Source organism: Tyto alba, unplaced genomic scaffold, assembly GCF_018691265.1.
Source record: "Tyto alba isolate M040663 unplaced genomic scaffold, T.alba_DEE_v4.0 Super-Scaffold_19, whole genome shotgun sequence".
NCBI classification, from domain to species: domain Eukaryota; kingdom Metazoa; phylum Chordata; class Aves; order Strigiformes; family Tytonidae; genus Tyto; species Tyto alba.
Genome location: NW_024881281.1, coordinates 1,144,053 through 1,165,465, shown reverse-complemented (window position 1 = coordinate 1,165,465; position 21,413 = coordinate 1,144,053). Strand labels below are relative to the sequence as shown.

General features: G+C 43.9%; 1 protein-coding gene across 6 annotated transcripts in view; it reads left to right on the top strand.

Moving 5' to 3' along the window:
* Positions 1-21,413, top strand: part of SGSM2 (small G protein signaling modulator 2) — a 62,193-nt gene that overhangs the window by 25,471 nt on the left and 15,309 nt on the right. For 2 of the 6 annotated variants that reach the window (XM_033004805.2, XM_033004802.2), the window contains exons 3-12: positions 3,957-4,119; positions 8,500-8,661; positions 11,605-11,672; positions 12,168-12,313; positions 12,743-12,877; positions 13,339-13,463; positions 14,517-14,584; positions 16,302-16,465; positions 16,963-17,092; positions 18,487-18,621. In XM_033004805.2, coding sequence (XP_032860696.2) covers positions 3,957-4,119; positions 8,500-8,661; positions 11,605-11,672; positions 12,168-12,313; positions 12,743-12,877; positions 13,339-13,463; positions 14,517-14,584; positions 16,302-16,465; positions 16,963-17,092; positions 18,487-18,621 — 1,296 coding nt within the window. The remainder of the gene's footprint in view (positions 1-3,956; positions 4,120-8,499; positions 8,662-11,604; positions 11,673-12,167; positions 12,314-12,742; positions 12,878-13,338; positions 13,464-14,516; positions 14,585-16,301; positions 16,466-16,962; positions 17,093-18,486; positions 18,622-21,413) is intronic. The other 4 variants (XM_033004803.2, XM_033004804.2, XM_033004807.2 and 1 more) reach the window with 4 other exon arrangements.

Genomic DNA, 21,413 nt, shown 5'->3' with positions numbered 1-21,413 from the left:
TTCTCATATAGGTTGTGCAATAAAGGAATATATCAAATTTATTCTGAAAAATTTGCAGTCTAAATAAACTTCAGACTAGGAAGGAAGAGAAGAGAGAATGTTGACTTCTCTATTTTACAGGGAATGAGTTCAGGGTATACAATTAGAGCACTTGGCTTTGCTAAATCAAGTTAGTTGTATCTCGATAAAAATCGTTAAAAATGAACAATCCCAAATTCCCAAGCCATCAATATTTAATTCCACTGGCTGTCTCATAGGGAAATTAGGGCTTTCCATGGAAATTTTATCTTCAGTCAGATTTTATCCAATGTTACTTAGCTTAAAAACATATCTGCCTTCACAGTTGAAAGCAGAATAGTGGCATAGTTATCCCACAGTGCATTTCCACTTTGTTTTTCTAGAGCTGTTTTCTGCACTGTAAGAGCAAATGGTTGTGCTTTCTGAACACGCATTAGGTTAATTTGTGTAGTGAGTGATAGCAGGAAGCCAATTAGTGTTTTCTTTTTTCCAGTGTGATAAGACGCAAAATGTGAAGTTATTAATACCTCATAAACGCTTCTCTTAATGTTTCTGTTCATTCAGCAGGTCATTCTTCAGTCTTGCAAAGCAAAGAAATAGGGTAGCAGCGCTGGAGATGAAGGGGCTGTTTTGACTAATGCCGTTCGATACAGACGCATCCTGTGACCCCCGACTGCCGTAGCTGCTAGGCTAGCTAAGCGCAGGAGGTGTTTCTGCATGCCAGTCGGTCTTGCCTGGGACTCAGGTTAGTTTTCAGGGACTGAGCAGTGAGGATTGGTCTTTTTCAGACACAGGCTTTCAAGTGTTACGGGATTTGGAGGCTATTAAGTACAATAAGGAGGGGGGTCTTCAGGAGGTGCTCTGCACCTGACAGTACTGGGCTTAAAGCGCAACAAAATACTCCCTTATTTCAAAATTAGCTGCCAAATCTTGGGAGAGGCACAGTGTGTATCAGAGCAGATGGAATACCATTTGTTACTCGTAACAAAAATTTAGTGTGGCAATTCTAACTGCAGTTTACCACAGGACTGCCTGCTGTCATTAAACACAGGAGAGCATCGCTCAGATGCTGAACTCAAGCCCTTCTGTAAGGGCTGGCATGCCTGCCTGGCTTTCAGTGAGTGCACACCTTGCAGATAAAGTTGAGGTTTTCCCCCTCCCTATGAAAGAATTGGTCTGTTCTCCTTCATACCTTTTTATGGACAGTGTTGACTGGATGAGTCATCTGCAGTCTCAATTTAAAAGCTGATAGACAGGGAAGGCTTGGTTTTTATTTTGTTTTTTTTATTTGTATTTATTTTGTCTCTTTTCTCCTGCAGCAGTTTAAATGAGAGCTAGTTCAATTTTTGGTGCACAGTCTTGAAAGGCTGAAATAGTGCAATGCGGTCTTTTACTGGTGACCATCAGAGCATGTTACGGTAACGTTTGCAAAATGAACCTCACAGGTGGATCTGTTGTACCTGTAGGTCTGGCTGCATCTCTCAGGCCGTAGTAGTATTACATTTTCTTCTCAGTTCATAGGCCCTTTAACCTTTCTGTACAAAGCTAGATGGTGGGCTCTGTTGGAAGATGAGCCTATCTTAGCAGGTTTCGTGACTTTACTGTCTTGTAGCGATCTCCAGTGCTTTGGGAGGGCTTTATCTTCCCCAGCATAATTGTTCAGTTTCCCCTTTGTTTTCCAGTAGCCCCTACAATTTTAGTCCAGCAAATGCCCTAATAACTGGTTCATCTTCAATACCTCTGATTGCAGAGTAACTTCATACCAGTCACAGGGGATGCTGTCTTTTCCTGAGGTCTGTCACTTTGTTCTCTAGCTCCTAACCAAGCGATGTCGAGTTGCAGTCGATCCCTTAGAAGATCCAGTAGCCGATGGCTGCTGCTTGTCCAGGATGTACATCCTACCACGTCAGGACATGTGGCCGCTGGGGATGTGGGCATCTTACCCTGGAGATCTTTGTTACTGGTGCAAAGACTTGAACAAGTCGCTCTTCTAGCAGCTTGCCCTGGCGCTTGGAGCATTTTCTAGGCTGGAACATGGATGCCCACAGCATAACTTGATTAAGGTGTGTTAAGCATTTCAGGTCAGAGGGTCTATCCAGGAGGTGGTGGAGGCTCGTTGCAGGCCTAGCTATTTGTAATTGTGTTTATGGTGACAAACCCAGTGTAACTGAGGACGGTGTGAACATGCAGAGAGCCTGGAGCAGCTGCAAGCTGCAGACTGCTCATCAGCCAAGGGTGAGCTGAAATGTCCCGTGGTGATGTTTAAGTTCATTGTTATTAATCCATTTGTTCCTAATGTGAAGAAAGAGAGGGAGGACTGAGTGGGCCGATGTCCCTGTTTTCACCAGAAGGAAAATGTCTTTCCCATAATCTAGGTGAGTTGAAGGCATCATCACTGTACCACTTCCCAGCAGAGTGTGTTTCCAGCCAGCCGACCTGCTGCTGTGTTTGATACACGTTCCCTTCTACTGACACAGTAAAACAACCACGCTTCTCTTCTCCACCCAGCCAACTCAAAAGTCCACTTCCCTCAATTAGATTGGTTTCAGAGTTTAGGAATATTAAATCAAAACCACACACACACAAAAACCCCGCAAACCCCAGCTCAGCTCAGCTGTGACCTAGCTGGACTCCAATGCTTGTGGGTTCTATGTGTGCTACAGATAGTGTAGCTCTGGCTTTGATTCTTGTGCGTCTGTCTCCCCTCACCCAGCCTCCCCATTTCTCTAAGTTTTCTATTAGTCACCGTGTAATGAGGGATCTGCAGGCAGCAGTACTCCAGGAGCGGTTTGTGGTTTTGTCTTGAACATGACATTTTAAACAGCGAAACACATAATAAAAGCATCTTTAACTCTCCTGATGCCTTACCTGTCCCATAGGTTTCCATGTATACCGTAGTCTTGTTGCATCCAAGTTCCTTCCCAATCATGTTAATCAATTTGATAGTGATGTTTGCATTGTCTCATGACTTTTTCATAGTCTTTTCTAGAGGAGAATGGAATACATAAGGCAGTGGAGAGGGAGGAAGTTTGTAGACTTTTTTTGTTATTTTCGTACCTTGTCATTTTCCACTGAGAGGTGGCATAATGAGAGTATCTCACTTCCATTTGAGACGTGAAGAGTTAGTGTTTTAATTATCAGGAATAAAAGGATGATTTGTTCTACCCTGCTTCTTCAAATCAAGATCCTGTGGTTACTAGATAGATTAAATGATACACAGCAATCAACTGCATGCCAGTAATCAGTTAAATACAGCAATTTCGCATGTTCTGCATTCAGAGATCAGTCCAGGTTTGAACCTGAACTCTCTATAACTTACATGAGATGCCTTCTTGCCAGTATCATTCTTCACAGGCCAGTGCTAAAATTCCTACAACATGATTTTAAAAATGAGTAGCAAATAACAAGCAAGTATGACCTCCAATTAGTCCTTTTCATTGCAGACAACAGACCATATGGAGCAATACAAGTGGGAAAAATGAGTGTAGCAACTCACAAAGATAAATAGGAGCCTCTGCTCAAAACAGATCATCAGTCAAAGATTTCTAACTCGTTATGTTGTGAGTTGGGGGACCTGGTTCCGCCACAAGGAGTTGAGAAGAGGTTTTGCCTTTGGCTTCATTTTCAGTAGAACTGGGAATATTTTCACAGTAACATGCGTAAAATGGGGTGAAAATACTGGGAGATACTTAATTCCATTGGTTCGTTTATGTACTGATGTTATCTGTAACTTACAAAGTGCTTATTGTTGCAGATTACACAAATGCTTGCATTAGCTGATTTTGAGATCTGGTCGGTCAGTCTGTCTGTCCCTCCCCCCGCCAGCTCTGTTCTTGGGGCTCCACACCTGCCCAGTGGGTGTTAGCAGATGGCATTCACCCAAGAGAAGACTGAAGGACAGCAGTACCCCTAACTCCATCTCCTTCCCTGTCTTGCAGGTGTTGTGGAAGCGTGTCTCCTGCACATGCTGAAGCGCAGGGCTGCCGGCTTCCTGCGGACTGACAAGGTGGCCGCGCTCTTCACCAAAGTTGGCAAGACGTACGCGGTAGCTGGAGACATATGCAAGAAAGTGCAGGAACTGCAGCAGCAGGTAGAAAGCAGGTGAGGCTGAGGTCTGTTTATCAGCAAGATCCATACACCGCGTGTGCAGCGTGGAGAGGCTGCAGAGACTGCTTGGTAAATGCAGAGGAGCCTTTCTTGGCCACATTTGTTCAAGCTTTGTCTCCTTAGTGTCTATAACTATAAGGCAAATGCTTTTGTTTGCTCAAGCTGACAGCTAGCAAAGGGACAGAAGTTTGGAATTGTGTCTCTGGTGTTTTGCTTTGCTTCTTGGTATAGCAGATCAGTGTGTTCAGCCCACACAAAGCAACAAAAGTGAATAATAACTGGTGATTTTAGGGAGTGCTCACAGTCAGGGTATGGTGGACCAGTTTGGACTGTTGGTGGGAAGGGATGTGAGTGGCAGGAGGAACTGAAGGACAGACTTACTAGAAAAGCTGTTTTGGCATGCTCCTTGCCAAACCGGTAACAGAAGATTTGTGGATATTATGGTAGAAATAGTTAAATTAATGGATACAAAGAATTATAGAAGGAAGGATGACCTCAAAAAGAGGGCCACAAAGGCAATCAAGGGACTAGGCAGCCATGTAAGGAAAGGCTGAGAGATTGGGTTTGTTCAGCCTTGAGAATTCTGAGGGGAGACCTTATCACCACGTTCCAGTATTTTTAAAGGGTGGCTACAGAAAAGATGGAGACTTGCTTTTTATAAGGAGTCACATAGAAAAGACAAGGGGTAATGGGTACAAGTTACTTCTGGGGAGATTCCGATTGGACACGAGGAAAATTTTTCACAATGAGAACAATCAGCCACTGGAATAATCTCCCCAGAGAAGTGGTGGGTTCCCCACCGTTGGACACTTTTAAGATTCAGCTGGACAGGGTGCTGGGCCAGCTTGTCTAGACTGGGCTTTTGCCAAGAAAGGTTGGACCAGATGGTCCTTGAGGTCCCTTCCAACGTGGTGTTCTATGAAGAGGTGGTCAGCAGTGAGAGATGGGTTATGGGAAAGCAGTTAAGTGCACACTGGACTTGAGCACAGCTGAAGTTGTGCTGGAGTCAAGGAATTGAGATTGCTGAAAGTCCCGAAATTCTTGCTAGTGGTGAGTAGTGCAATTAAAGTTTTCCATGTGGTTCTGCTGACTGAATCCCAGTGCATGAGCCTGAGGGATGAGTGTCTTGTATTGTAAACACAGCATTTTTCCTTCCGTTTGTAGATGGTAGTGGCACCGCTGAGCCTTAAGAGGTCTTTGTATGTTGGAGGAACTTGTAGCCTCTTGATCAACTTGTTGTATGAAGGGCTTTGTCAAGAGAGCTTAACTTCAATTTGTGTTTTATTGAAGTCTCCAATTACTGACAGTTGTTTAAAGTAGCACTTAGATTTCTATGTAATTTTCTTGCATTTATCTTTTATTAGACTTCTAATTGCCAGACTCCGTTATGTAGTTTTTAACAGGTATGTACCTATTTTTGATATATTTTTAAAATGTGTGCCTACTGATGCAGACTGGGATTTTATTAATTTTATTTTTTTAAATACTGGGAAAAAGGATGCTTTCTACTGAAAATTCACCAGCCTTGCTCCTCAGTTAAGAGCCCACATGAACCCTACTCTAACCCTCAGAGACCTTTGGCTGTGTCTTCTAACAGAAAGCAGCAAATGAAGTTCTATTCTGTGGTTTCTCTTGGAAAAGTTGTGTGTGTTTTTCAGCTATTAACAACCACACGTTTTAAGTGCTGTAGAAAATAATGCACAGCAAAAAGACTCTACTAGGAAATACTGCAGGGGATGGACTTGCTTCGTTGAACATGTAAAATGAGACGGAAGTGCTGTAGCAGTCGAATTGCTCCTGAGGCTGTAGCTTAGGAAAGCTGCTGCTTGGGATGCAATTAAACACATTTGAATTTCTCTGATCAGTGGTGTCACGTGTATTTCTTGACTCGGGATTGTCACTGCGTGTGTATTGCCTTGTAGAGGTGCTGTCATGGCCTAATGGAGGACTAGGGACTGTGTAAATGCAGAGAGGGAGTTTCAGATCTCCCTCAAAACAGCACCCAACTAATGTCCTTACTCTGTCACTGAATGCCTTCCTGAGTGCTGTCAAAGAATAGGATCATTTGAGAACGTGGATTTTCTACTGCAGACTGTTGAAGACATCAGGGTTTCTCTGCTCATTAGGACAAAATTGAACCTTTCCACTACCTTAAGGGGAAAATTTTCTGGGAAGGAGGAGATTAAGAGGGTTAGTCTTCCCTGTCAGCCCTACGCAGTGCGTGGAGAGCCAAGGCAGAGCCGCAGGACTGCGCAGAAGTGGGAAGCTCTCCCAGAGCTTGGCTTTCTGGTCCACTTTTCTCCTGCATCTGCATTGCCTGGTGCAGAGCATGGACCCGTCACAAGACATCATCACACGGCGGGGCAGGGCTGGCACAGCTTCACCACCAGCTTGCGCGACGGACACGTGGCTTAGTTGCAATGTGTATTTTTAGGAGGAGAGGATTTGAGGCAGTGCCCCACCAGTGCTGTCACGCGAGACTCTGTGTTGCTGGTACCACCTTGTAAAATTGTGCATTGTGACTTGTTGCTGCGTGTTAGGTACCCAGTATGGAGCAGTGCTGTCGTCTTACATAACTCGTGCCACAGGCAGAGCTAGCGGGGAGGGAGGAAGGGAACACAAATTCACATTTCAGCTACTTTGCTAGGCAGCAGGAAAGAGAAATGGAGAGAACAAACCCATTTTCCTTTTTGTGGGTCACCTTTTAGGAACTGGAAAGCTCTAGGCAGCACATTCAGCTTCAAAATCAGTCTCTGGTTCCAAATCTGTTCAGGCCATTAATTATCTCAACAGCAACAAGTGATAACTTGTGTCAGTGCCACCGAAGAAGTGAAGGGAACATTGTTGTCAGTATGAAAATGTACTGTGGACACCAGAACTCAGTGGTTGAGAGGTGGATGCTCACTGTGGCAGGACACCCAGCATGGATAAGAGCACAGGTGTGCTGAGAAGGCATAAAACTGCTCCTTGGCATGATGCAAATCGCAGCTCCAGCCGCGTGCAGGGGCACGGCAGGAGGCACGGCGTGCTGGGGTCTACAAAGAAAAGTGCCATCCTGTGTACGCATGCTGCAAACCACCATCCCCCGGCGTGCCTGGGGCACGACATGCCGCTGTCCCCCGCTGGCCCGGGGTCAAGCAGCTTTTCTGGGCAGCAGGTGACTCCGCAGAGAGGAATGACGGCTTCCCGTGTGGGTCAGAGACCAGCGCGCTGGGCAGCCCCCGCGCCCCTGTGCGCAGCTGCCCTCGGAAGCGATTCTGCACTGTGTAGCCAGCTTGCCATCCACCCACTGCAAGGCAGCATTAAGCAGCTCGGTTCTGAGGTGGACCTGTTGCTGTGCTGGCTTATGCTGTAGGAACAAGCAGGGGGTCTTGGCTGTAAGCGAGCTCCCAGCTGGCTTTGGATGCTCATTTGCTATAGTTCTAGTTTCTCAGTTTGATGTTGCTTATCTCCTAGTTGTCTTGTTGTTGTGCTGTAGGTGGTAGGAGATAGGATCTCGCTGCCAAGGCTCTAGCACAGGCTGTGCTGCAGCTATATATGGTGCTTTACAGAGAGAATGGAAAGATGGGCCTGCGCCCTGATTGCCTGATGATGGTATGGCAGGAGGTCCCTGGAAAAGCTCTGCCTGTGTCATCTCAAATCCTACCTCATACTTCTGCTCTCAGTGGGATTATCTCGTGCTGAAATGGCTGTGTGCCACCTTGGGGTCGTGCTGAGCTTCAGCCTGAAGGTACCAAAGCTGGGAGACAAGAATCTTCTTCTTACCATCCTCCCTGTGGCTTTCCCAATTAGGTGTGATGCTTTCCTTGGTAAGAAGCAAACTTCTGTTCATCAGGTGCTGCTTATTTTCTGCTACACTTTGCATTTTGTTGTTTTTTTATTCTTTTAGGGTGTATAGTATGCAGTAGATCTACAACCTATTCATTGCAGTCTAGTATGTGGGAGTTTCGGAGGAGATCAAATGTTGGGCTTTTCCTAAAGCTCCAAAAGCAGAAAAGATATTTTTGGTAGGTGACTACCTAGCCTGAGATACCTAATACACGCCTGATTGGGGGCTTTTTTTAGAGGTTGTTTAGCATCTGTCTGTGAATTAGATAATCTTTACAGATTTCTCCTATTCGTGTCTTGGAACTGAGGGATCCTAAATCATCAGAGCCATGATTTTCAAAAAATCCCTGATGGTGGACTGACTGAAACTTCACACCCCAGTGGTAGTGAGTACTAACACAGTAATGGAGACAGATAGTATACAGATACACGTTTGTCAGATATGTGCTGTGTATTCCAGCACCTCTCCATGCAGTCTTTCACTGGAGCACTTTCTTTGAGAAGTCACCTCAATTCTGACTACTTTGACTTCATCTCCTTTTGCAGGAAAAATCAGCCAAATGGACAGGAACCCCTCAAGAGGCAGGGATCAACCGCAAGCAAAACACCTGTCCTGACACCACAGGCCATCAAACACATATGGGTTCGGACAGCCTTGATTGAGAAAGTGCTCGACAAGATTGTGCAGTATATTGTCGATAACTGCAGGTAAGGAAAGAATCAGAAGCACAGGGATTTGTTGGACTGATGTGTTTTGGTATCTGCAACAAGCTCTTTCATCAGAAGTCTTCTGTGAATTTCTGTGCTGCAGGCTTCCGGTAAGAAGAAAACCAGTTGCACAGGCATTTAGAAAAAAAATACTTTTGAGTCATTGACAGTGTTTATTGGACTTACAAAAAATGTTAACGGCCATACAGCTTTCCAGAAACTAACTGAAAAAACAACCTGAAGTATATTAGGTGCCCAGATTCTAATGAGACCTAGACCTTAGTGGAATAGAAATGTCTTCTAATAGGTCAAGAGTTCTTAGTTCATTTACATGAGATGAAAATAATCCTTTGGAACTTTAGGATGTCAGGCAGCAAAATGCCCTTTGTAGATGAAAGAAGGGGAAATAAGTTTAGAACAGGAGGAGTTAATGACATAAAACCTTAAGGTTGTGAAAGCAAGTTCTTTGAATCATGTTTCCTTTTCAGAAAAGTCAAGCTTTGTGTAAAGTGAATCTTCCCTTGCAAAACTGGAGAAGCGCATCAATGCTTTATGGATATAATCCACAGGGGCTTTTTAAGAGGAAAAGACACGTCCTCTCTATTCTATCATTGCTGCCTACTATCCAGCATTAGCTTTGGTTTTCAAAGAGGTGGTTCTTAACTCTTACCTTTCCTACCTTCCCATAGTTGATAAGGATTACGGTGCACGATGGGGACGATTTTCCATAAGAGAAACATAGGAACCTTAAAGCTTGAAATGGTCCCAGAAAGGTGTGTCTGTACCCGCTGCCATTGCAGTTTCTTCACAGTGGTGCTCTTGTAATTCTGCACTGGGCAGACACATCCTTGGCTGTCCAAAGCCTGTGGGTCTGAACGAGGAAGAGCGCTAGGGCAGAGGAACTTATTTCCACAGTATTTTCCAAGTTTGCATTACTGTCTTCCTCGTTATCAGCTTTATTTTCATGATCTATCTTGACACTAAAAAGAGAATGGAAGAAAGGCCTTTGTGCTGTTCAAAGAAAACTGTTGCTCTGGGATACCTAATGCCAGTTTGTTTTAAGAGCTGTGTGCAGAAGAGACAGTGGGAGAGTTGGCTGTGTCCCAGAGACATAGTTAATGAAAGCATTTTAGTCCACTGTATCAGTATGTCTTCTGATACATGGATACAAGGATTTTTTAATTTCTTTTTCTACATAATTAACCTGGAGACACGTCAAGAGAGTTTGGTCTCCATTGTTCCATTACTGTGTATTACAGATGATCACCTTACAGCCTTCTCCATCCGTTCAAATGAGTTAGGATCAGGTCCTTAATTGCAGGTGTGTGATTTTGAGAACCTGACTTAGTAAATAAAATGAACCTCTTTATAAGACTTGTTCTCATGCGTTTTTGTGACATTACTGCTCAAATGCTCCATGTTTAAGTCCTTCAGCTGTTCTGCTCTTGAGGAAGAGAAGGTGGTTTAGAGTTTGAGCCCCATCTAGTGGAAGAGACAGCAGAGGATAATGACAGTTCAAGAAATTTGGGTGTTTTGATTTTTTGGCTATGTGGTTTTATAAGTCAGCTTTGCCTGCTGTGATGGGAAGACTTTGGGGTCATTGCAAGAGCTACTATTTGTAGTAGTTCATTGTTCTTGAAAGTGTTTCAAGATTATTCCTCACAGATGGAAGAGATGTTTGAGAATGTGTGGACCTCTTGGTCTCTGTGGAAAACTGACAAAATTGCTTGCAGAGAGTTATTGTTTTTTCTCCATATTGCGTTAGTGCCCAAAGCCCCAGATCAAATACAGCAGGTAAACACATTTAGCAAAAGGCAAGCTCCTGCCTCTCAAGAGCTCAGTTCAAAAATAGATGAGGCAGAATGAGCATACTGAGAGGAAGTGACTTGCCTGAGATTACACAGCTGATCAAGGGCAGAATATGGATCCAAAGTAGGGATGGTGGTCGTCTTGTTAAATATAGAAGTCTGGAGTGTAGGTTTATTGAACTGGTTGCTCTAGACTCCTTTTATGTTCCACAGAGATCTAGTCAATGTTATTGATAGAGTTTAGGAAATGATCTCATTCTGAAGCAGATGTCTAAAATAGGCTAAATTAATTTCTTCATAGCTCTCTTACAATGTATTTTAATGATCTTTAAAAATAGTTCAGGACACAACATGTTATGAAAGCCTTCCTTACCTGCAAACCAACACAACATTTCTTCTTTACGAGATGAGTAGAGGAGCCAGTCAAGCTCTATGAGGGCTTTTAGAAGAGATGCATGCATCAGTGTTTTCTAGGTAATCCTCGCAACTGCTTTTCCTCTACCTGTCAAGTTCAGGAAATATATGGGGTTTGGATCCCTTTGGTTGTGTCTCTGGCTGTTTAGGTACACAGTTTTCCTATCAGCCCATTGTGTGAGAGAGTATATTTGATAATCACAGCAAAGTTCTGTTGCTGGCATTTTTGTGTTAGAGCTGTAACTAAAATCAAGCTTTGAAAATGTGTCCTGCTTCAGTACATGCACAGTGCTCCAGATGTACAGCCTAGATCCTGTTTTCAGCCTTGGTAAAACTCTTAGAACCCTAAGCTCTTAAATCTTCCCTTTTGTATAGGTCATTTAGTTGTCTGAACTTGCTCTTGAAATGAGTGTTTGGCCTCAGTTTTTATTAAGTATGAAGTCTGACCTGGAACGCGACTTCAGCAGTCATGCTTCCCCCTGCACACGCAGGCGATTTCCACTGGGCTATTGGGGCCACAGCTAATGCTGGAGGAATTGTCAGGTTAACACCAGCGTGTCTGGCTGCTCTGCCCTTACCTCTCTTGCTTCCTTTGGCATACTTTCTGGTAAGCGGTAACGTGATATTTTTAAAGTCAATGGGCTCATGCTACTAGGAGGCATAAGAGCTTTTAAAAATAACGACCGGTGGTTTTGACTGGGCTCTCATCTTTTATTCCTAGTAAATATTATGAAAAAGAAGCTTTACTGTCAGATCCTGTTTGTGGCCCAATACTGGCTTCTCTTCTGGGTGAGTTTTTGCAAATGTACTTCTTTTAATGCTAAATAAAATAAATAGTTTCTTAAAACATTTTCTATTATGACAGTGTTACAAAAGGTGATTTTTATTTCTAGCACATAGTTTAACTATTTATAATAGAGCAACATAGAAGATGTTTTGTTGCTTACGAGGCCAGTAGAGTCTGGTCATCCTATTGGTTGGATCAGAGAATAGGCTGGGAATGGCTTTTTATTGAATGCTTACTAGCAGATGTTAGCTACTAGTGCTGCTGTGGCAGTGTATTGTGTCCTATGGGAATATTTTTATGCAGCCCTAGATAATAGGACATGATACATTATTATATGTATTGTCTGTATTATGGGCTGATCCTATAGGATCATGAAGTGATCATTAAAATTCACTTGGCTTGAGAAAGACCTCTCACTTTCAGTACTTGGCCAGCAGGATAAGACTAAGTATGTTTCTGAACAGACTCAGAAGGTTTCTCTTGGGCTGTTTTCTTAGTTGGGCCATGTGCTCTGGAGTACACCAAGCTAAAAACAGCAGATCACTATTGGACAGACCCTTCAGCAGATGAGCTTGTTCAGCGACACCGGATTCATGGAGTACACGGCCGTCAGGACTCCCCTTCGAAGCGCCCAGCCCTGGGAGTAGGTATTTGCTGTGTAGCTATTTCTGAGCTGGCACAGGTTGATAATACAGACAACCCCAGCAGGGAGGGATCTGAATCTAGAACAACCTTTCTTTTCTCTTCTGTAATGGAGCCTTTATCACAGGTTAGGAGTCCTTTTGGGCCCAAATGTCCTCTTTATCTGTATGTAGAAAATTTTGTGATCCACTACATTCTGTGGCTTTTGACACTTCTGATCTGACTAAGTAGTTCACAAGAAATTATGAGCTGCCTTGGTCAGGCATGAGTAAGAGTCCAGGTCATTTTTCTGCAAGGTCTCCTGGCTCCAGAGGTTGTTCCACTCAACAGAGATCGGTCTAAATGGAACTGTTCCTGTTTTATTGGCCTGTTGGTAACAGTCATTCCCGTCCTACCTGATCTGCCTTGACTGTGTTTGTGTGTGCGCTAGATCCGGAAACGACATTCAAGTGGGAGCACGTCAGAAGATCGCTTTGCTGCTTCGGCAAGAGAGTATGTGGAGTCTTTGCACCAGAATTCCCGAACACACCTTTTGTATGGGAAAAACAATGTCTTGGTCCAGCCGGTGAGTACGCTGAGGTTTGGGCCAATACACACAGCTGCTGCCTGGCTGTGACTTGGGAAGTCCATAGTATAGGCAAGAATATAACTCAGGCTTGTCAAGTACTCGCTTAATGTCTTGTCCTCAGGACAGTGCTGCCCTCCCTCTTAACTCTGTTGTGCTGAGGTGGACTAAGGCACGACAGATGCTCTCACTGCCTGACCAGTGTGAACTGTGAAGTGGGCCTACAGGTAGAAACAAACACACTGGACTTGTATCTCATAAAGTAGTGACCAAACTGTGCTTCTTCCCCTCTTTCTAATAGTGATATTAAATACCAGTGCTTCTGGTGTTAAGGTTTCCCTCAGCAGTTCCTAGATAATGCACTGCTCTGGAACTTGTGCGGCATAGGAAGACTGGAACATGACAGTTATATTGTGCACTTGAGTCACCTGGATTGTCTGTCTGTTGCTTTGGTTGAACAGAAAGATGACTTGGAGGCAATTCCTGGGTATCTCTCCCTTCATCAGTCAGCAGATAGTTTGACATTAAAATGGACTCCGAATCAGCTGATGAATGGAACCCTTGGAGATTCAGAGCTGGAGAAAAGGTAGTCATTGTGTTCAGGAAAAGATCACAAGCATTCGCAGTGTTCATTTCTTGTATACTTGGCAATATGACATAAGTGTACCAAGGCTGATTTAACTGAAGGGCTTCTGAGTAGTGCATAAATTGAGGTGTCAGGCAGCCTGGATTCTGTTCCTGTTTTGCCCCAGATTAAACAACTTTCCAAAGGTCCTGTAATGCACTTGGAGATAAGGCCTTTTCAAAGGGAAAACAAAAGCCTGCTTTTCCAGGTGTTTGGGAGAAAAGGCTCAACACTACCTCCCATCATTACAATTCTAACACCTCCCTTCAGAGGGTCACAAATCACTTGGCAAGCATGGCTAATTCCAGCTTCAAAAGAGAGACCTGCAATGTCATTGTCTTTCATTAGATCAGTTATTAATCTAACTTGGCATTCTGCTTCAGTAGAAAGACAGGTAAAGTCTTGAACCAGGCAGGTATGCCTCCTCAGAGAATGGTTCCTTCAACCCCAGAACAGTTCTCTCAGGTGCTTAGTCCACACCATTCTTTTTCTAAAACTTCATGTGTTTTTTTTTAATAGAACATTAATGAAGGCCTCTACCCTTGCTTTTATTGCTAAACTCTGTTGAGGTTGTTCTCAGAAGGGTTCAGGGTGGTTTCCAGTGTTTAATCTGTAAGCTTGGGCCCCAGTGGGTTTACATGCTGCTGCCCATAAATCACATGTGCAAGACAGATCTGAACCTGGCTGTCCTGAAACCCACTACAAGACCATCGTGCAGTCTGTGCCCCGGGCATTTTAATCTTAGCCAGAGCACTGCTGTAACCTGGTATGGGGCGGGGGGGGAAGGGAAGGTGAAGAGGGAAAGGGAGGTTATGAAAAGGCTGGTGCCAGATGTATCCACTGTCGACAGCTGGTTTCTTTGCCTTTTACTTGGCTATTAATTTATTTTAATTGACCAAATTTAATAAGCAGTTATTAACTTAGCAGAGTCTTTTTATTGGGTGCTTGGAACCACAAGCACTTCTGAATATGGGAAAAAAAAAATGTTTCCTGAACTTTCTCCTTCCCTATTAGTGTTTATTGGGACTACGCATTAATTGTGCCGCTCAGCCAGATCGTCTGCATCCACTGCCATCAGCAACGTAAGCATAAATCTTCTTCTCACGGGGGTGCTCCCAAAGCCCCTTTCTGCCAGGTGAATGTTAATGCTGCTAATGCTGCTGCTGTTTTATATGGTGCCTGTTAGGGGTTTATTGCAAAAGAAGGCAAACCATTTTTCTTCTTCAGATGTCTTCACTGAAAGGCCTGGTAAGAACTCTGCCTAACAGTGCTCCAGTTGTCAGTTGCTTTCTTTGTGCTTTGTTTTTTTCTGTGCACTTTGTTTTTTCTGTGCATCTGTGCAGAACAGCACTTAGGGGAAGCTGTCAGCAGCAGGTATTAAACATAGAAGCGTTGGTTTTGTAAGCATGGGCCTCCATCCATTGGCAATTACAGAAAAGGAGAGGGGAGGAAAAACCAGGTCTGTCAACCATGTCTGTAGGGGGATCATCAACCTGTAGAAAGGGAGTGTGTGTAACCAGAGCCACCCTCTGACCATCCAGCTCTCAGTAGCCCATTCTGCTCAACACAGGGAGAGGAATCTGGAACAAAATGTCTCTCCCACTGCTTTCCTTACCACAAGCCTTAAGTCAAAATCACAGAGCAAAGACAAAGAAATTTTATTTGGAGTCAGATTTGAGTTACAGTTGGACTAAAGGACCTTTTGAACTAAGAGCCTGTTTTAGAAGACAGTTTATGTCTATTGCTTTAAAATACCTGTGCAGGAGAGCCACCTGAATGATCGTTTTTCCTCCCTCAGTGACATTAACGCTTCTGACTGGTTAGGGTCGTATGGAGATGAATGTTAAAATGTAGAATCCTAGCTGGTAGAGGATGACAAATGCAACGTTAGTTCAGGTCCATTTGCCTCACTTGGATCAGCTTCCCCTGGACACTTTGTGCCTGTCCAGTATTTCACTGACTGCTCAGATGTGTCACTGCTCTGCTTTGGGGCAGTTCCTTAGGGAAAGGGGAATTAAACAACAGAGGTGAAACACATGACAACCTTTGTTGTTCTTTACTGAGAAAGCTGTTACAGTATCAGGTGCCAGGCATGTACACAGGATTTTTGTTGTTTGCACGAGATGACAGGCACTTGGCGGTCCTGGCACAGCACCCAGGTACCAGACTGGAACTTGCAAAGCTGTGCTGTGAACACGTCGTGCTCCTGGAGATCCCCTCTTTACCCAGGTGGCCCCAGGTGCCTCAGTCAGTCAGTTTTGGAAAAGGAAATTAAGAACCTAGTTCACTTATATTCTTTTATAATTGTATAAGATGAAGATTATTATGCTTAAAAGAGTATCCAGAGCTCAGGGTGGTTTTCCTTATTTGTGCTAAATTTCTACTAGCAGTGAAGATAGATGAGAAAAATTTACAACAGGGAATGTGACTTGCTAATTCTCACAAGAATGGAGCTGACAGCCTCTGGTCATATCCATTAGGTTGATTTTCATTCCAAATTGTGTGTCCTTTGTCAATTTATGTCCTACACCAGAGACCTAGTTTAGTTATTCCTTTATTATTTATTATATTAGTAATCAGAATCACTTTAAATGTTTCTGCATGAGGCCTGCCATAGTTTGCTTGTATCTTGAGCTTCTTTAGGGCTAAAGGACTGAGATCGTCCTTAGATCGCCCTGTGACTTACAGAGGTTTATTTATCTACTTAGAGATGATCACAAACAAAATTTACATAGAAAGTAATAGCAAAAAGAGAGGTTCCGATGTAACAGTGTGGACTCCCCTTGTCCTCCTTTGCAGCAGAAAGCAGATGGACATTAGTCTTGGTGAGTCAGGATGGAACTCAGAGACCTCCGCTGCACTTCCCCCAAGGAGGTCACCTCCTCGCGTTTCTTTCCTGTCTGGAGAACGGTCTCCTGCCTCGGGGTCAGCTGGAACCACCACTTTGGTCCCAGCAGGGCAAGGTACTGCTTTTCTGATGAGCTGCTTGTAGTAGGTAGGGCTGATCTTCATGTCTTTGTTCCAGCATCCCGCTCCACAGGGTCCGGGCATTGATTTCCAGCTGCTTTCTAGTAAAGTGGGAGGCAAACAAACTCCATTTAGTCCAATTTGATTCTTGTACAAATAGTCTATAAAAATTGTTCATACCTTCATTACCTCATTGAGCAATGAACCCAAATGATGTGGACTGGGACACTTGCTGTCAGAGGCTTGGATCACTGAAGAAGCTGGTGCCCAACTCCATGGATTACAAGGAAAAGCTGTGTTTTAAGTACACAGAAGAGTTAAGTACCCCTAAACCACCTGCTATGTATGATTCTACTGCTGTTTTCTCCCTCACCTCCTCCCAACATTGAAAGTTTAGTTTTAATATTTAAGATGCCAAAGGTCTGAAGTACTTAGTTTGTTGTTCTCCATTACTCATTCGTAGCTGAATGTATGAAATCATTATTTTCTCTAGGGTAAGGTATTTCCAAAGCTTCGAAAACGGAACAGCAACAAGTCAGTGGACCTAGAGGAAATGCCAGCTGAAGACACTTCTACAGACTATGTGTTCAGAATTATCTATCCAGGACACAAGCATGATAACAGTAAGTACCTTTGTTCTGCTTTGTTAAAAAAACAAAACAAAACAAAAATAACAACAACAAAAAAAAACCCTAGGAAAACTTCCCAGGAACCCATCACAAAATTTCACTGTGTAACAATTGTTATCAACAAGTACAGTTTACTGTAGGTTTCCTTAATGCAGTGACACTTGTGGAAATGGAGATGAGGTGGGGAATCTTATTTATATTTATATTTGCTCTGTGTTTTGCAGAGGAAGTTTTCAAAATACTCCCCTGGGCTTGCAAACTGAGACTAAAAGCAAAAAGATTGCTTGACTAGCCAAGAGCAGTTTTGCTGCCGAAATGAGGATATTTTTATTGGCCACATTGCTTGCTCATAATGTTGTTATTAGAAAAAAAACCCATAAACTGCACTCTTAAAGTACCCCAAGAACTCCCTGGGCTAAGTTTTCCTGGCTTGGAAGCAAGAACTTAACAATGGATAAATAAAGGCCCTTCCAAGGAAACTAAATGAATTCCTAAGCACCAAACCACCTCATGTCATCAGTGAATACAAATTCCTTACATGCAAGAAGGCATTTGAGCTAGTTCTCAAGCAGCATGTTTGGTTTTATTGCCCTTGGCAAAGAAGCAAGAATTTCCCAGGAAGATCAGACCCTAATGTTTACAGGGAATTTGGATTTAATGCTCATATTGGGACTTACTGCAGCTGAAAAAGCAGAAATCTCAACTGAATCCTCCTTACCCCAGGGGGCTGGACCACAAGGGTGGCCATGCTTTAGTAGGGCTCCGGGATTTGCACAGGTAAGTTCATGCACACACCAGCAAAAGCATGTTCTGCCTTTGCCTGAATCAAGGGGACTGCAGATTCTGTGGGCACATTCAGCACAGACCTGCCTGCTGAGTGCAAGGCAGAGCGAGCTGGCTCCTGCCTCGGGCTTCCTTAGGAGCAGGCCTGTACCTTGCATGTTGGCAGTGCCAGACAGAGCTGGGAGGCAGAATGTTTGCTGTCCAGATGCATCTGGCACGGGTTTCAGAGCGGAAGCGAGGCCTCAGCATTGATAAGGGCATGGTGAAGGAGAGAAGCTAGTTGGAGCCTAGAATTCCCATGGAGTTTTGCTAAAAAGCGTACTCACCTACGGCAGGCTGGCACTGGGACCTTTCTCCACTGCCACGATGTCACGTGTGTGCTCTGGGAACATGGCCTGTGCACAATCCAAAGCTGGCCTGCGTTGGGTGCAGCATGCTTTTTTCTGTAAGAAACTCATTTTTCATACCCATTTACAGGAGCTTGTGCCTTCAAGATGAGGGCAGGATTCAAGTCCTTTGTCTTTGATGAATATGTCCTTTTGAGCTTTCCCGCAGAACCGAGTTCTCTCTTCTTATGCTCCTCTTTCACTATTTTCTTTGAGCAGTAACTATTAACTACCACCACTTAGCTGCCAGCCGCTCTACCTCTGTTGACGATGATGAGGAGGAGGAAGATAAGCTACACGCAATGCTATCAATGATCTGCTCTCGGAACCTCACAGCTCCTAATAGGATGAAAGGTTTTTATCCTCCTCCCCCTGTGTCCCAGAGCTCTATTGCAGCTCGTTCCACTGATGCATACAACAGTGTTGGCATTATTACAGGGAGAACCATTTCACTCACGCCGTGAGATCTGGAGGTTAAGCTGACTGTGCAGAGAGACTGGGAATACGCTCACGACCTATGGGAACTGGAAACAATAGCATCTCGCCCCTCCTTTGAGCGTGTATGCTGCTGAACAGACAAACCTTCTCTCCTCCTGGAGCCTTCCTGCCCCACCTTCATAAAAGCTGGATACTAGAGCATGTTTTCACAAGAGAAGGAGGGACTAGAACAGGTCTTTGTATTCTCCCTCCCTGAGTTAGTCGTGTACAGCGTAACAGCCTGGGGAGCCTTGTACGGGAGGCTCAGAGGTGAACCACGACAGCAATAGTAGTGATGTGCTGGGCAAAGTCAGAACTGGAGTGTGCCTGTGTAGACAGAATAGGGCAGAAGTGTAGTGAGTTACAATTTCAGCGCAGGGATGGCTCAAGTATGCCTGCTCCCATGCTTTGGGTGCCTCTATAAGGTACCAGAAGTGCGCAGAGAAGATTGTATGGAGATGCAATTACCTTTCTGTGGTCGGGGGCTTTCATTCCTCTTCGTGCACTCATAGGTTGGGTGGGTTTCAGAGGATCAGCTGCAAGACTCTCCACTCTCCAAAATATCATCTAATGCTTTCCCTAAAGCAATTCATAACAGATACATTAAGTTAGTATTCTCAAGAAGTGTACGTATTAGCAAGCATTCAGGATCTAGTAGTGTAGTTTTGGAGACGGAAAAGTCCTTGCTTTCTCAAAGGGGGAAGCTGAATGGCGTACAAAAGAACCCATTCCCTGGGCCAAAGCCCTCCTGCCAGCTTGGATTCTAAGGCTTGCAGTTCTGCAGAAGACAGGCAAGTGTTGTCGAGGCCTCTCCTCGCGTTCATGTGAAATCTCTCCCCTCTCTAGGCTTACCAGTTACTGCACAGCTTCAACACCGCCAGACTTTTGGCCTGGATACCTGTGAGGTGCATGTGCCAAATCTGGCATGCTCCTGTTACAGTCAAAACAACAGTCTCTGCCTCTTCCTAGTAGCCAGAGCGTATCAGCAAGAACAGAATCTTCTCTGTTAACAGGCTGCAAAGTAGCTGTCAAAACTTTGACATTTGCAGAGGAAGTAGGAGGGAGAGAGCAACTACTTGCATGCGCTCTGTTAGCATGAACGTGTTTTTTTCTGGTATTTCTATTTCCTAAGAAAAACACAGTGTATCATGACTCCAGACAAGACACTCATACCTTTAGATAGTGGGGCAATGGTTCCAAGTGGATGTTAGCCCTGGTCTGGTGGGACTGACTGTAGGGGACAATAACTTCCCTGCATCTCTGTCTAGTGCTTAAGTTCGGTTTAGACAGGATATGAACGTGTGCTCAGGGAGATTTTCCTCATTTCTTGTAAGCTGCCCACACACTTATCCCAGTGTAGTAGACCACAGAAACTGATAAAGCCCAGCCCAAGTTAATAAAAAGTTCTTGGAAGGTGTGGATGGAAAGAAACTCTAAAAATACTGCGTTCCCCTTGATAAAAGATACTGTTTAAGGAAGTTTCTGTGTGTCTTAACTGATCCTGTCTGGATATGGGTGACAATGGAAGGGAAGGTCTGACACTGCCACATACACATTAAGAGGCCAACGCTGTGATCTACAGCGTAAGAAACACAATTTAGTCTTTAGTCAGGTGATGGAAATGTTCAGTTATCCCACTAGAACAGCTGTCAGATACACCTGCTTTTGCTTATTTAATCTTGAAGGTAACGGTAGAGTTAGTTATGTCTGCTGTTTGAGTAGTGACTCATGCTGAACTAGATTGGATTGGCTGTTGGCTCTCCAGCAGCATCCCTTTTAAATAATGACAACACTGTTGTAGCAGGTTTGCTAGCCATTTGCTTTTACATTTTGCAACATGCTTAACTTTTGCATGTAGCTGAAGTTACAGATAATACCACTACAATTAAATAAAAGATGCTGTTCACTCTAATTCTTCACTAATTCAGGTACCTTTCATCTGAATCTTTAGGTTCTGTGGGGTTCTTTCCTTGTTTCTCTAAAAAATAAAATAAAAAATTAAAACTGAAAAACCCACTTTTCTTGTCTGTAGAGGGGAGGCAAAAAATAATGATCTAAAAATGTTTGTCCAATGGTTTTTATTTGAACCCAATAAGAAGCTGCAATAAATACTGGGTCATTCAGCTCCTTCCTGAAGAATTAAGGTGAAGAGCATTTTTGCATCACACTTTGTTTTGTGAAATGAAATACACATGACTGCTTCCGCATGAGCCTGTGCTTTTTCTGTTAACAAACGTTTCTACTCCACTCCTTCCTCACCTATGCCCAGTTTCTAATAGGCACTACTAAAATGCTTTATGCTACCTTGATTTAAAATGCATGAGATGGTTTGGAATTGCCCCTACTACCACCCAACAAATGTATGTTTTAAAAGCACGGCCCAGGGGACTGGATTTTGCTTACAAATGTTAACTTAGTGACATATGGTATTACAGCATTTGCCTTCATTTTAATCACGGGTGAGCTGAAAGGCCAGTTATTTATTATAAACCAAAAAAACCCATGAGCTCAAATGCCAGCTGGGAAGGTTGAAGAGCTGAAGCCAAGCTTTCTGAAGGCAACTGGTGTTTTTTTGGGGGTTGCCTTCCTGAAACTGGTTAAAAAGGCAAATAGATTTGGTGGAGCGGGGATGAGTCAAGAAGCTGCACTGTACTACGGGATGACGTTTT